The sequence below is a fragment of the Myotis daubentonii genome, chromosome 17, assembly GCF_963259705.1.
Source record: "Myotis daubentonii chromosome 17, mMyoDau2.1, whole genome shotgun sequence".
NCBI lineage: Eukaryota > Metazoa > Chordata > Mammalia > Chiroptera > Vespertilionidae > Myotis > Myotis daubentonii.
The window spans coordinates 39,210,450-39,226,404 of NC_081856.1; the positions used below are offsets into that span (position 1 = coordinate 39,210,450).

At 36.6% G+C, this 15,955-nt stretch overlaps 1 protein-coding gene across 3 annotated transcripts in view; it reads right to left on the bottom strand.

The window, feature by feature from the left end:
* ZFPM2 (zinc finger protein, FOG family member 2) overlaps positions 1-15,955 on the bottom strand; it is a 426,566-nt gene that overhangs the window by 202,226 nt on the left and 208,385 nt on the right. For 2 of the 3 annotated variants that reach the window (XM_059671934.1, XM_059671933.1), the window contains one exon: positions 8,249-8,367. In XM_059671934.1, coding sequence (XP_059527917.1) covers positions 8,249-8,367 — 119 coding nt within the window. Of the gene's footprint in view, positions 1-8,248; positions 8,368-15,955 lie in introns of those variants that run through there. The other variant, XM_059671935.1, reaches the window with a different exon arrangement.

Sequence of the window (15,955 nt, forward strand, 5' to 3'; positions counted from 1 at the left end):
ACGGTTCCCATCAATTCAGTATAAATCTGACTGATCTTATCCAAGAAGTTAATAGAAAATTGCTCACAGTGGGCGACTGCCACCTCAGTTTCCAAGCAGAGACAGATGGAATTTCCCAGATGGTTTGTCACTGGAAAGTGCGATGCTGGATGAGGCTTCACAGAAAGCATGGTAGAGCAGAACACCTCCTTGGCCTCCACCCATGTCATAGTGAGGGATCTAAAACCAATTCTGTGGTAAACAAATCATAATTGCCTCAAAGGGCTCAATATCTTGCCCTCCCTAAAGGTCTCAGAGAGTTGCAAATGTCACACTGAAATTAGTCCATATTTATCAAGAAACCATCATAGGCATATCTCCTTAGTGGGTAAAAAAAACTACAGAAACAGATACAGTTATCCCCACCATGCTTAATTTTACACTCAAATCAGATTAAGAAAAAAAACATAAATATATAACACAGATACAAGATGGCACTGACTGTGGTAACTGTACTGCCATGTTGGGCAAATGAAGAAAAAAATGGATGTAAAGACTCAGGGAGAATACAGGGATCTTGAGAAAAATGAGAGGTGTGCATCATTCACTACTACTGGAGAGAAGCTCACGGAAAGTATTAATTTATTTATCCTTTTCCTATTGAGATATAACTGACATATAACCTTATATTAGTTTCATGTATAAGAACTTTTGAGATCTATATCTTACTCATTCTGTAATGGTTATTTATTGAGTCCTTGCTATAAGCCATACATTATTTTAGATAGGAAAGATAATTAGCATACAGTCTAGAGAGGAGAGAAATAAGTAAACAGACACAATTATGTGATAACTGCTCTTATCCTAGTAAACCTAGTGAGTCATGGAAATACTTGAGGAACAGATATCTATTCCAAACTGAAGGTTTCAGAGAAGGTCTACCCCTGGGTGACCTTGAGCTGACCCTATGAAAATCAGAGTAAGTGTGATGAGAGTGGCAGGAAAGGGAGCGTAGGGTTTTTCCAGGATGGTGAAATAATATGCCCCGTCCACAGAGATATGAGAAAAGAGTATACTCAGAGCACTACAGGAAGCTGAGGTTGCATGAAGTCTACACTAAAAGTCGGAAAAGGGCAAGAGCTGAGGAAGTATCATGATGGCCCTTCTAGGGTATGACAATGAGTTTGGGTTCCCTGTGCCCTTTAGATTAATTTTTAGAACAAAAGGAACTAGTTTTGATTTGGGTACAGAAAAATGAGAAAAGAAGGAAGGCAGAAAGAATAGTTAGGACAATACTGTGATAACCAGGGAGGACATGAGAGTGGTTTCAACCAAAGCAATGGTAGTAGGAACAGAAAGAAGCGAACAGCCATGAAGAGAGCAGGCGTTACGGTAGTTGGTTTCTGGAAGTAAAAGGAAGACTCTTGGAAGATGTTTGACTCCGAGTAGAGGGAAAAAGAAAGAGTTGTAGCTACTGGCAATAAAGAAGAGGGCATTTAAGATGTGAGAGAAGGAGAGGTAGAAATGAAGAAGAAAAAAAAAACATTGAATAACTTATAGAATGAACTTTCTGCTGAGGCAGGCACGGAGATGCAGAGGTTTAGAATCAAAGGCGACTAAAAAGTTGGAAGTCAGGGAGAAGAAAGGCGAGAGTATCTGTGGAAACAGTCATAGACTCTCCTTGTGGCTGTTTATTTGGGGGAAGTCGGTGGGAAGGGCTTGCAGAGACAGGACTGCAAATTAGGGAAAGGGTTAAAAGCCACAGATAGAGATATTTTTAAATTTAAATGTCATTTGTCAATTAGTAGCTGAAGCTTTGCAATTGGATAAGCTCCCCAAGGCACTGGGAACAGAGAGAGGAGAAAGATCAGAGAGTTTGGGAAATAAGTACAGTTAAATTCAAAAGAGCCAAGATCCAGCCCTAATCGGTTTGGCTCAGTGGATAGAGCGTTGGCCTGCGGACTGAATGGTCCCAGGTTTGATTCCGGTCAAGGGCATGTACCTTAGTTGCGGGCACATCACCAGTAGGAGGTGAGCAGGAGGCAGCTGATCGATGTTTCTAACTCTCTATCCCTCTCTCTTCCTCTCTGTAAAAAAATGAATAAAATATATTTTTAAAAAAGAGCCAAGACCCAGCCAGATATGAGATGTGGAAAGTATGGTAGTTCTGGGCCCAGATTAGAATGAATATTAGGAAGAAGAATATAATTTATAATATCAATGAAAAGAAATATAAGACCCAAATAAAGTCATATTTCAACAAAATTATAAATTATATCATTGAGATTCTGAAGATGGAAGGAAATGAGTGGATCAGTTAGAACACTGTTAGTAAAGAAATTCAACTAGATTGGAATTTTATTTTATAGAGCATTTATTGAATACTTATTATGTGCCAGAGGCAGAGGTCTAAAACTAAATAAAGATTTTATAAGAAAATCAATGTCTTCTAGAATCTCAGCAATCATTTGGATGTTACTTTCGAATGTACTTTATTATTATATCTTAGAGGCTGCCTTGTTATGGCTACCCAAGAAGCTTAACCTGAGACTAATTCAAGTACAAGTAGTTTATTGGGGAGGAGGTCTCAGGAAATTTCAATAGAGGGGCGGAGAAGAGGCAGGAAAGAGAAAGAAGCCCATGGAGAATGTGTCAAAAGCTAACTGGAGCTCAATTCCACTGACAAACCCTGGAGACAGTGTAGAGCACTTTTCATATCCTAATGGAGAGGTTAAAAACAGGATGGCTATTTACCCGCCAACTTCTATCCATTACTGGTTGAGGACAACTTCTAGAAACATTAACTTTCCCACACTTCCAGCTTTCCCGGCTTGCAATGAGTTTCCTCCCGAGGCTGGAAAAAAGTCCTCAAATAGAAAGTCACAGATGTTTCCACTAAGCAGCCTTGACAGGTGACTACTGGTGAATGCTGGAGACATATGGGTGGGGACGTATTTGCATAACATGAAGCTTGAAGACTCCGGCAATGAGTGAATCAGAGATTGGTACCAGAGGAGTTAGAACTGGAAAAAGAGAAATTGGAGACACAAAATAATTTTAATAGTTTCCTACGATGTGGATCAGGAACCTTTAATTCTTTTCTCAACCACATGTCTATGGTGATAATATTTTCAAATTTTAAGGTGCAATTTAATGCATGCATTATTTCATTATCAAGTCAATAAAATGTTATCTATTTTACCCTTTTTATGTGTATTTCCTATTTGTAGAAGCCAGTGTCAACAAATGCCCCCTGGGAAAATAAAACAAGGTTCTATTCTGATTGAACAGCATCAACCAAATGAGATTTCCTTATAAAATGACATTTGTTGAATATAAGTGGTCGTGATGAGTTTATTATGTAGTAAGTAACCTGGGACTTTCAACTTATTCTCTATGTAATTAATTGTGTATGTTCCAGCAGTTGGCTGAATGAGACCAGTTAGCTACTGGAAGCAGCTATATTCAAAAGCAAGCTAAGGCAAATGTCACTTAAATTTCAGACACCTAATGTTCCCCATAAATTCACTGTTTCTTGTTACTTATTAAGCACTTACTATGTGCTAGCATAGCAGAGATTTAGCATATTACAAATATATTTGTACTCAGGAGACAATGGGAAAACTTCACAGGCACAGCCGATGAATGCAGAAGTTCTAAAACACCTTCAAAACATGCACTGATCACAAATTAAAATGATAAAAAATATTCCTCATCAGTAATCTTTTGGTATTTTCAATGAAATAAAACTGCAAAACTTTCAGAAACATGAAGTTTGCATCCGCATGATAGCACTTAATGTAAGTTTATCCTCGGCACAGAGGTGGGATGTTGGGAAGAAAGCTAGACTCACTCACTGGCTAACCATTCAGGGGTGTAGGACTATACATGAAAAAATGGAAACGTACCATGTATCAAAGACCTTTGGAGCTTGTCATAGTTAATATTCTGTGTCAACCCGAAGTGTGGTTTGGATGAGATTAACATTTGGATCAGTGAACTTTGGGTAAAGCAGATTGTCCTCCATAATGTGATGGGCCTCATCCCATCAGTTCAAGGTCTAAATAGAACAAAACACTGGCCTGTCCAGGCAACAAGCTTCATCTGCATCACTGATTTTCCTGGGTCTCCAGCCTGCTGGCCCACACTGTACCACAGTATAGATTTTCCACTGGCCAGCTTCTGTGATCAAGTGAGCCAATTCCCTGTACTATTATACCACCTCTCTGTTTCTCAGTCTCTCTCTCTCTCTCTCTCTCTCTCTCTCTCTCTCTCTCTCTCTCTCCACACACACACACACACACACACACACTCTGCTTTCCTATTTTCCTATGAGTTCTGTTTCTCTGCAGAATCCTGACTAACACAGTCCTTGAAAACAGTCAAATTTGGGCATGTAAAATCACGAAACAACAAAGGTCTGCAATTTTGCTTGTTTAATTTGGAGTGTCTTTTCTGTTTTAAACTTGATAGATTATAATGGGCCCGGTTTGTATGGTGACTGAGCAATAAGAGTAGTTATTATTTATTGATAACTCACACATGCCACCTCATTTAGTCTTCACAAAAATCCCTGTCAGCAAGGTAGTATTATGATCCCCGCATGACAGATAAAATTTCTAAGACACTAATTGATGGCAACATGGGTTCTGGAGTCTAGGTTGACCTTGGACTAGCTATTTAATGTCCCCAAGCAGCAGTTTCCTCCACTGCGACAAAGGAGATAAACACTCTTGTATGATGTGCTTGTGCAAGAATTAAATGAGATGTAAAAGCACTTTTACCCATATCTGGCCCAATGAAAGTATTAACTATATGCTGCTATTTATTATTAAACCATGAAAGTATGCAGTATCTAACAAGATCATGTGGTGTGGGCAAAAGATGATTTACTTTTATGTTCAGTGTATTATATGCTTCCAAGAATAACTTCTTGTCAAATCAGTTTGTTTGGTGTTTCCATATAGCACATATTTCTTGAAATGTTCCGTGTACATCCAAATGCCTGGTACGATGCAAAGGCGTCCTGCAGAAGGTGGCATATTGCTAATGCACTTCAAGATGGGGACTTGAAAGATATAAAAAGGATTTGACATCTGGCATGGTGACTCAATTAATTACAGTGTTGGATTAATTAGTGTGCTGAATCTCCTGAGCCAACACCATGAGTCAGACCAGAGTAATATTACATTGGCTGGCGAATAAACAATTTAAAAGTATGTGCTAAATCCAAACTGATGCAAGGTTGGGTAAGGAAGAGTTAGCAGGCTAGATATTTTATAACAAGGAAAATTTATCTTCACGATATAAAATGCATCTTCAAGTGTTGTCCGCATTATAAAGAGAATTAAAATTGCAGGTGCCTTTGAATTAACTCATAACTGCTCAACTAGACTGTGAGGAATCAGAAAAAATATTTTGCCTAACGTAAAAAAAAAAGCATACCTCTAATTAGTGATGTAATTAGTGATATTTTCTCCCAGAGATTTTTTTATCAATTGAAAATTTCTGTAAAAAAATGGCCAATAATTTTATCATGCTAAAATCAGTTTGCAAATGCTTTTGAGGAGGCAAGATGGCACGGTTTTAAAACTGCAGAGTCTAGAAACAAAAGGACTAAGTTTTTATTTTCTTATCTTTAAAATGCAATTTAAAAAGCCGAATTTACAGGTTTGTTTTGAAGATTACATGAGCTAATCCATTTCCAACTCTCCATATAGTGTCTAGAGAAGAATACGTGTGTGGTATATGCTAACCATCTGTTCTACAGAACTAAGAGTAGCACACCAGTAGTACTGGTAGAATTTCATGACATAAACTATATGTGAATTCTGGAAAAGAATGATATTGAAAAAGAAAAATAGTTTTAAAGTACAACTAAGCAAAGTAACTAAGTTTTTCAATAGAGAAATTGTTTAAGAAAATAAGATAAGTTAGATATTTAACTAAGAGAAAAGAAGAAAAGAAGGGTATTAAGATTGTTTTTTTATAAAGAACTACTACCCACTACTGGTTTTTGATACCCCAAAGAGTATTCATATACTCCAAAGAGTTTCAAAAATTCTGAAAACTTTCTATCTAAAAATCAAATACTTTGAAAAATATAAAACATGACATAAAATAGGTTTAGAGTGGTACAGGACTAGGGAAAAAAAAGCCAAAATGATATCATCTGTCAAAAAAATTATTCAGGAAATTACTTCACTGACAAACTTTCACAGATAGATTTTCCACACATCCCAATTTAGAATATGCTAAAAATGTATAAAAGCACCACTCTACATATATGTAGATAATGACAAAAAGAGTAATAAAAATTTGCATTTCTCTATAGATATTAGAAGGGGAAAATGTTCATTTCTTGCATCAGTAATTGGTGCCACTTCAGTGCCATTACACTTTTGAAGAACTATCAGAGAAATGACTAGGTTGTGTTGGCATCCGATATGAGTGATGAATAAGATAAATATCTTCTTGCCTAAAACATTATCAACAGTGCTAGACAACCAATAGAAACCTCCAGATAAATGGGTTTAGAATAGCATTTAACTCAACCTATGATGTTTAGACAATTTTATTCTTTTTGACTTTGCTTTAGAAATCAGTAAAGGAATCAATAGGACTGTCTATGAATACATCTCTACCAAGCAAGGCCTGCAGTGTGTGGAGGGCCACATCTCAAAATCTTTTTGAAATAGGTGCACTGGATCACCAAGAATTAAACTGCCTAGGTTATTAAATGTTGAGCCCCTCCTATCAACTTGTTTCTTAAAAAATGTAAAATCTCTTGCTTCATCCTTTTATGGAAAATACGTGAGTATAGGAAGTAAAAAGCACACCCCAAACATCTCACATGTTAATTAAAAGTTTGGTGACACAAATATTTCCTATTTATTGCACTCATTTCTGTTAGCTGAACCAGTAACCTCTGTCTCATCTGCATGGCATGGGGTAAGCAGAGATCTGTGCACGTCAGTTTCTTTCATGCAATAACTTGAACAAGAAATTTCGTTCATGTGTTAAGTTGAAGAAGAAATGCAGTCTTGGTGAGTTCCGCACATTAGTCAAAACCCCTCTGGGAGTTTTTAAATCTCCACAGTGTAGATAAGGTCATTTAGTAGCCATGAGACTCTCCCTACATAAATGGAATTTAGAGAGAGTATAATTTCTGGACCTCCTAAAGAATATAAGGCCTTTTCCCCACAAATTTTAGCCTTGTGAATTATCACATAATTACTAGGACCTGTGAATGTTACATAACATAGCAAAGAAAAATTACAGAAGTAGATGGAATTAAAGTTGCTAAATAGCTGAACTTAAAATAGATTCTCCTTGATTACCCATGTGGGCTCAGTGTAATCACAAAGGTTCTTAAATGTAAGAGAGGAAGACAGGAGAGTCAGGGTCAAAATGTGGACACCACAAAGACTCTCTCAGTGACAGCGGGCTTTGAAGAGAGAAGAAGGCCATACGCAAGGACTGTGGGCAGCCCAGAGAAGCTGGGAAAGCGAAGAAAACAGACTGTCCCCTAGAGACTCCCCAAAGGAATTCAGTCCTACAGACACCTTGATTTTCAGCCCAGTGAGAGATTCATTCCAGACTCCAAATCTTCAGAACTGCAAGATGATAAATTTGTGTTGCTTTAATCCACCAAGTTTGTGGCCATTTGCTATAGCAGCAGTGGGAAACTAATATACCCAATTAAGAAATGAAGTTTAAATGTAACCAAGCATCTCATCTTTCTATGACTTTTAAAAACATCTAATTCATCAGTTGTCTATATAATCTTACGTAGAGGCAAACTTTCTTATCTCAGAACTTAGAAAAACACACAAAAAACTTAACAACGAATATAATGCTAATCATTCATCCTTGCTCGTATGGGCACAAAGAGTACTACCGGGGAATAGCAAGGTTGCTTATTTCTTGCTCTTCATGTAAACCTGTAATGTATGACAATTAATTTGCGTCATCTTAAAAACAAAAGCATTTGTATGTATTATTAAATGTGAATAGTATTAGTCTGGCTAAGCAGATAAAGCAACAACGTTATAAATTACCTTACTAAACAACCATTTAGTAATGATTAACCTGTTTCCTTCTAAATTCTGCGTATATTACTGTCAGAGACAAACCACTTGGAAAATATCCAAGTGTTGGGTCCATGAATAAGAAAAAAATAACCCCTGTTCTTTTTAGTGATTTTCCTGGGAAGCAAACAGATAATTTCTGAGCAATGACAAAATACTGAGTTAGAACATCCACATACCAAGGAATTATTATTCAGGTCCATCTTCCCAGCGAATGGGCCCCAGGTTGTTCCCACAGGAAGTTGCTGCCGACTCTGAATTTTCCGTTCCCCATCTTTCTGACAGACCTCCAGCTCTCCTGCAAAGGATGGAAACAAGTATTTTCACTTGTGAGCTTTAACAACAGCCACCTCTTTTTGTGCGTTTGCGTTATGTGCACAATACCCTCAGCACTCATATAAAGAGAATTAATTATGCTTGTCTAAAAAAAACAACTGATCTTATTATCCTAGGAAGAAAATAAAATTTGTCCTTATAATTGTATTCAAATTTAGTCCCATTTTTTTCTTGCACCTTTGCACACACATCATCTACTGAAGTCAATTCTATTTAGCAAGTCCTTAAGAACCAGAAATAATAATACTTCCTCAAAAGGCATTGGTCCAATGCCGGAACAGATAGACAAGAAACATTAGGACAATGAGGTAGAGCTTAAATTCTTAAATGTCATCACCAATATAAGTAAAAAATTACAACTAAAGATATCTATCTTAGGCAGTAATTTTACTATAGTTATCCAAGACTTGAACAAAATCAGGAAAATTTTTTTTAAAGTACTTGATAATTTTCTAAAATTTTACTAGTTCCAATGAAGAAAAACATCTACATGTATAAAAAATAGAGATACATGTTTTTCCCAAATTAGAAAGGTTTGGTCAAAGTCATTTAAAAAATTTTTTCATCTAAAAATATGTTTGTATTGCTTTTAGAGAGAGAGGAAGGGAGAGAGAAAGAAAAACCTGGATGTGAGAGAGAAATATCAATAGGTTGCCTCTTGTCTAATGATGGAACCCCCAGCCCAGGTATGTGCTGTGACCAGGAATCGAACCCACAACCTTTTTGGTATATGGCATGAAGCTCCAACTGATTGAGCCACCCGGCCAGGGCCAAAGTTATTTTTATATTTAGTGCTTTAGGTAAGATTCTGTGTTAGCAAAAGCGTTTGTTTGAGAGATAAATGAATTAATAAAAAATTACAGGAGAGCTTCAAAACTTCAAAGAATGGCCACCAGCCTAAACATTTTGGGGGATTAACAAAAAAAAAATCTTAATCCGGAATTGGAGCCTCTCTCTTTAAATAATTTAATATATGCTATGTATGCCGTAAAAGTATCACCATACCATATTATCACACCAAAATTTTATCTTTTAATAAATTAATAATATGTTATTAGTTTTTTAAATATATTTTATTGATATTTTACAGAGAGGCAGGGAGAGGAATAGAGAGTTAGAAACATCGATGAGAGAGAAACATTGATCAGCTGCCTCCTGCACACCTCCTACTGAGGATGTGCCCGCAACCAAGGTACATGCCCTTGACCGGAATCAAACCTGGGACCTTTCAGTCCGCAGGCCAACGCTCTATTCACTGAGCCAAACCGGTTAGGGCATTATTAGTTTTTTTTTAATGGTGTTTCTTCTCAGCCTGCTCAGCAGCAGATATAAAGATGGGAAGGACTGGAATAGGAAGACATCTAAGTGGAAATCCATATAGAATAGGAAGTTGGGGAAAATCCTAAATAGAATATAATGTATTCAGTAATAAAATTTTCTAAATGATGTAAGCCATGGTAGGTAACATATTATGAAAATTTTGCCTTAATCTTGTCCTAGTTTTTTTTTTCAAGTCAACAACTATCTTTAAATATGAACACCTAATCATGATGATTTTAAAAGCAAAACCATCGACCTGAGTTCAATTATATCTCTTCTTAATATATGTCTGTGTCACTTCCTTTGAATAGTTAAAATACCAGTCATTACATTTCATGTTTTATGACTGTTTATCCCCAATACCAAGATCAAAGTATATAAATCATAATCAGCTAAAATATTGTGTAATCATTAAATTGTGTACATTATAAAATAGAAAAATATCTGCAACTGAACAATAAATATGTAATAGAAATAATTCCATATTCACAGTGAAAAGATTCAAATTTAAAGACTGCACCTCTATTCTCCTTCCTCAAACTCCCTTTCTCTCCCAATTGTCAATAAACTCAAAATGGAAGAATTCATTGAATTCATTAAGGTAAGATAAAAACCTCCCAATTTTTTCAGTAGCTCATATGATTAGTAATGAGGAAATGGACCCAGAAAGGTTCAGTATACCCGATCTTCTAAAGAATAGTTTTAGAAATAGTTTACCTATGTTAAATAATATATTAGTGCTTTGAAAAGATCAAATCATGAAGCTTATTCAGAATTCAAGGAATACAGAACAATAAAAATTTGTTATTGTGTATGTGGAATAACAAACCCATTTCTGAGATTTGTCCCTGAAATTGTTTTTCATTTCTGTACAGCCACTTTGATTAATGCATTGGAATCAAAGACCTTGCATAGAAACATCCTCAAAGGCAGAGCACAGATAACAATCTACTATGATGTCAAAAAGGAATAGGTGGGAAATGTCCCTAAAGTAAGCATATTTATGCGATATAGCAGTCACTTAAATCTTTAGACTATTTCTTCTACTAGAAAAGAAACTTTTATTTCGACCTGATCGTTCTTAGTATTTTCAACCGTACTTACATTTTAAACAACGCCTGTACAATTTACCATTTAAAGGTAAAATACACTTCAACCCTTAGCTAAACTCTAGTTAAGACTGTTGTTTTCTACATAAAGATGATGCCCAAATAATTTGCTCGTTTTTACACGGTAAAAAATAGTCATGTCACATTTAAGAGGAATCATGAGAATCTTTGAAAACCCTTTTAAAAAGTAATTCATCCTCTTTTTCTGCCACTGACATTTTTCATTTGAAGAGGGCTCAGACTCAAACAGTGACTTCTTATCTATGCCAGTGGATTTACAAGCAGCTTTGTCTTTTAATGGATTAATAATTACAAACTTAGGGTAGATCATAAAGTGATATCCAAATATATCCCAAATTTTGGAGGTGTCTTCCTACAATGCTTTAAAATTTTAAATAGATCACAAATACTTTATGAGCTCTTAGAGATGGCCATTACAGAGAGTCCAGTAACCATTCAAGCTATCAAGTCAATCATTTCAACTTCATTAGACCAGCAGGCAAATCCCAGTCTCCTTTCTGGCCCGTTAGAAGTTATTTCAAACTTTGGGAAAAATCCTTTCTGTTGCTGAAATAGTTAAATAAAAGTATTCATTTATTCACAACAGCATTATAGAACTGCAAAAAAAATATAGAAAATTATTAGCATTTAGATAGTACAAAGGTTACATAGGTTAATGACAGCAAGAGAAATAAGACATTGTACAAATGGAAGTTATATTTAATTTAACTTCCAGTTGCTTAAGAGTATGATATTTTTAATTTTTTAATGATTAATACATGTCATAAAATAGAGGAAACATTATTGCATTAAAAGTAAGAAGATTGATTTTTAGCCCCAACTCTATCCAGTAACCAGCTGAATTGCCATGAATATGTTAAATCTTTTCTGAGTCGTTGGTTCTTCACTGTTAAAGAGGGGTTTTCACTTATTTGCCATTTGGTAAGGTGTCCATGGCACCAGGATTTTCTTTCCCCAGATGTGACATATTATGAGAGAAAGAGTACTTGGGCTGATGGTCAAAGACCCAGGTCCTAGCACCACCTTATCATAAAGTGGATGTTTGATTTGAAAAGATCAGAGATTTCAAAATCAGAAAGCAAAGCTCTTATTTGATTTGTTTATTCATTCTTTTTGCCTCCATTCATTGGTTTATTCCTTCATTTAGCCTGCCAATATTGATTGGGTGTCTACTAAATACCAGACACTGGGTGACACTCAAGCATAAAATGAAAAACAAATCTAGACCCTGGATACATTTCAGAAATTGTAATCTATAAGGCCTGGGAAGTAGAAGCTGTAGAATTGAGTGATTATTCAGATTTTAGGAGTTACGGAAGCAACAATGCAATAATGATGTTTAAGTATCTGGCTTAGGCCAGTGGGCCAACGGTCATGTACCTATTGAGACTGGGAACATGGGGGCGAGGGGGGAGACTTAGGGATAAGATGAAGAGCTATAATTGTAAAATATGTAGCTGTAAGGAAAACAAGAGGTGATTTTTAGATGGGCAGGTGCAAGGCTGGGCTCAGAAGCAAGGCCATGGCAAGAATGATAACTATTGGCATTTAGTCATTAATTAAAATGAGTATATAGTAATAAAAGCCATAAGATAGTTGATCTAGGAGACCGTGCATATTGATAAGATGAAAGGACCTAGGACAGAGTTCCAAGGATCTTCTAAAGGCAGAGTGATGGAAGAGCAGGCACAGAAAATTTAGAAAGGCAAAAGAATAATAAATAAACTAAACATGGTACCACAGCAGGCAATGGATTGATTAAGAATTTCAAGGAGAAGGGATCAATCAAGTAATGTGAAAATTTATGAGAGTAATGAGAGTAAGAAAGGGACTAGAAAGATTCCTTTTGGTAAGATGACGAGCCTGGGTATCTGGAGTGAAAGGAGTTTTGTAGACTGAGAGGCCAGGACACAAACTAGAATAGGTTCAATCTTGAATTCTAGAAGAGTAAATGGAACAAGTCAGGTGATCCCAAGCAAGTTCCTTAACCCTTTGTACTTCACAATATGGTATTGTAAATAGAAACCTCAATACCATATGGTTGCTAGGAGAATTAACTCAGATAACATATGCAAAGTACCTAATAATTATTTACTGTTTCACCCAAAAGAAATCAAAGCATTCTAGGAGTGTGTTCACATATTTCTAGCATCACATCTAACCATTCACCAGGGTCTGTGGTCACATTCTGTCTTTAACACCTCTATATGAAATACTCCCCATCCCTTGATTAGCATCCTTTCAAATATCTCCTGGATCCATATTTCTTACGAGCATTTTCCAGGTATTTATCAATTTAGATGTAGATGACCAACCAGCCTCAATTCACTCTATGGCTCCAATTCTGACTGCCAATCACTATCAGGATAAACTTATTAAAACTACACTTCTATCATGTCACGCGTTGGTGAAATTACTTCACTGGCTCCCTTTTGACTATCCAACTTGAACTTCTATGTCTGACTCTGAATCATATCACAACATTGCTCCACGGTGTCTGGCTGACTTTCTGTTCTACTCCCCAGAATATGTTCTCCTTTCATCTAATCAGGAAAGTCTTTGGCGTGCCTTCCTCATTGTCTCCTGTCTAACTCCCACACCTTTCTGAGAATCGTTCCCTCTACCTGGCAAGCACACTGTCCTCTGGGTGCCTTGACAAACCCTACTAATGTTGCAAGATCAATCCCAAAGCTAATCTCTTTCATGAAACTTCTTTGAACCCCAGAACAAACTGAGTTCTCCTTCCCTAACAGCCCCATGATATTACAGTCCAAAAACACACCGTTTTGTGTTAATTACTTCTTAGTAGTGTCCCCTTGATAACTCCTTTCACCTCGACACAAGTAAAAACATCATGAACTTCAGGTATATTTTGTATTTCTGTTTATTCTCTGGTAATTAATATGGGTTATGCCATGCAGTAATCGCAAAGTACAAACTGAACACTGAGCTGATTGGGTAAGATTTTCATAAGATCATAAACTCCATTTGAGTACAGTTAACGTTGACTTTAAAAACAAAACAAAAAATTGTCTTAATATGTGTCTTCTTTGAATTATAACCTTATGTTTCATTTGTTCAACATTTTATTATATTCATACACATTTTACCTCGTTTGTGAAATATAGAGCAAAATAAAAAATAAAGATTTTTCTCTTGTGCCCAGTTTATATTTTTACAGCGATTCTTCAAAAAGAAGCCTTATTTTTTTTTTTTTTAACATACTGGGTAAGTGCACACAAAATATTTGAGACACATAGGATGGACTAATCAATTTTGGTAAAAGATAATATTGTTAGTGCTGAAGGCTGTTTCTCTTATCTTCTTGATAATGCATACTTTTAAAAGTCTGTGATTACTCAAAGACTTATGATAGCTTCACTTAAAAAAAAAAAAAGCCCTAAGTCAGAAATCACTACCAAACATACTGCAGCTTTTAAGATATCACCCCACTTTTTTTTGCCCAAGCAAAAGAAATTTCCTAGTGGAAAGAAATACTTAAAATCATGAGAGCGATACTCAAATCTTTTTTCATGGAAGGTGCTATCGAGCCATCATTTTGTTTCTTTTTAATGGGGTCCTTTTGATGCCTCTTCAGAAAGCAAAGTATATGAGAAGCATAGCACACCAAAGGGGAACAGACAAGCTGTGGGCCTTTTAGCACAGTTATCAGCAATCATGCTTCAACCAAGCTTAGCATTAAGTTGATGACATGAATGCATATGGTATTTACAGAACATCGCTTAACTCCAGGCTCAGATTTCATGGGACATCGCTGCAAGTAAATGAGATGACAGGAGATCCTGTTTCATTTGCCGAAAATAAACTTTGGATTGGTTTGAACTCGGTTTTAGAGATATTTAACCAAATTTTAAAGCAGGCCACATGAATGGGTTCATAATGTTAACCAGGCCTTTCTAGAGCAGACAGCTAGAGCATCAGAACCCACATTTATATTTGCTCCGTGGTTGAAAAAACAGTATACATCATGGTATCAAACATGGGCAGCCCCGAAGGCATGCTGAGTTCAAAAAGCGCTCAAAGATTCAAGAAATCTCTAAACATGTTCAAAGTCAGCCAAGGTGGCTGAGCTCTGGCAGAGCTCTGGCTGTCTTATGGTTTAACCATTTGACAGCTGCTTGCCAGATACATACGAGGATTAGGTGGTCATTTTACTGCTCGTTATCTTCACAGTCAAACTGCAGTCTGGTCACGGCATTAGTGACAGCACATCTCATCTGCGTTTTTAAGACAAATAGTGCCTTTATAGGATGCTTTGTGGATCCATCTCGAAGCTTGGTTTGGCAAGGAAATGAGACTCCTTGGCCAGTGGTGGCAAATCGCCTTATTGGGATCCCTTTTCTAATTTTCCTTCTCAATTTTTGAGTCATGCAGTCATCACACACACTAAACCACAGTTTTGAACATAAACTTGAAATACGACATTCCCTATTCAAGTCCTCCAGTCAAACCCTGATAAATCAGGCTGGCCATGCAGCGATCTTATCCCTTCTGACTCTTTAATAAATCGAACCTTGTAAGTTCGTACTGTTGGAAGTTGTCACTAAATGAAATTGTGACCTTATCCGGCACATGAACTTATCCTGCTGACAACTACATTTATTGTGTGGATAAGGCGGGGGGAGGGAGGGGAAGAAAAAAATAATAACGGAAAAAATGAGATATTTGATAATTCTGATCTTAGCCATACGTAACTCTAACAGATGAGATCTTTTTGATGTTCCTTTGATGATTTGCCAAAGACGAGTCTCTACTTAGAGAAAAATGCTCACCCCAGGTAAGTGCTGGGGGCACCGCAGCTGGTATTAAAGGTGCATGAAGAGGTACGGGGTGACAGCCGCGAATCCCAAGCTATTAGTCTAACACAAGGAGCCCTGAATTAGCTTGTAATTGCACTGGGAAAGATAACATAATGGTGGTGGCAAAATAGAAACATTCCCTTTCCACGCCAGGCATCCAGTGCCTAACAACTCTAAAGCAAGACCCTGGAATGGTCTAAACCCTAGAGCAGGTTAAATCACGGCAGTTCTTCAGAACGCAAAATGCACCCGTTGGCTCTCGTTTCTAAAAAGTCTTAGA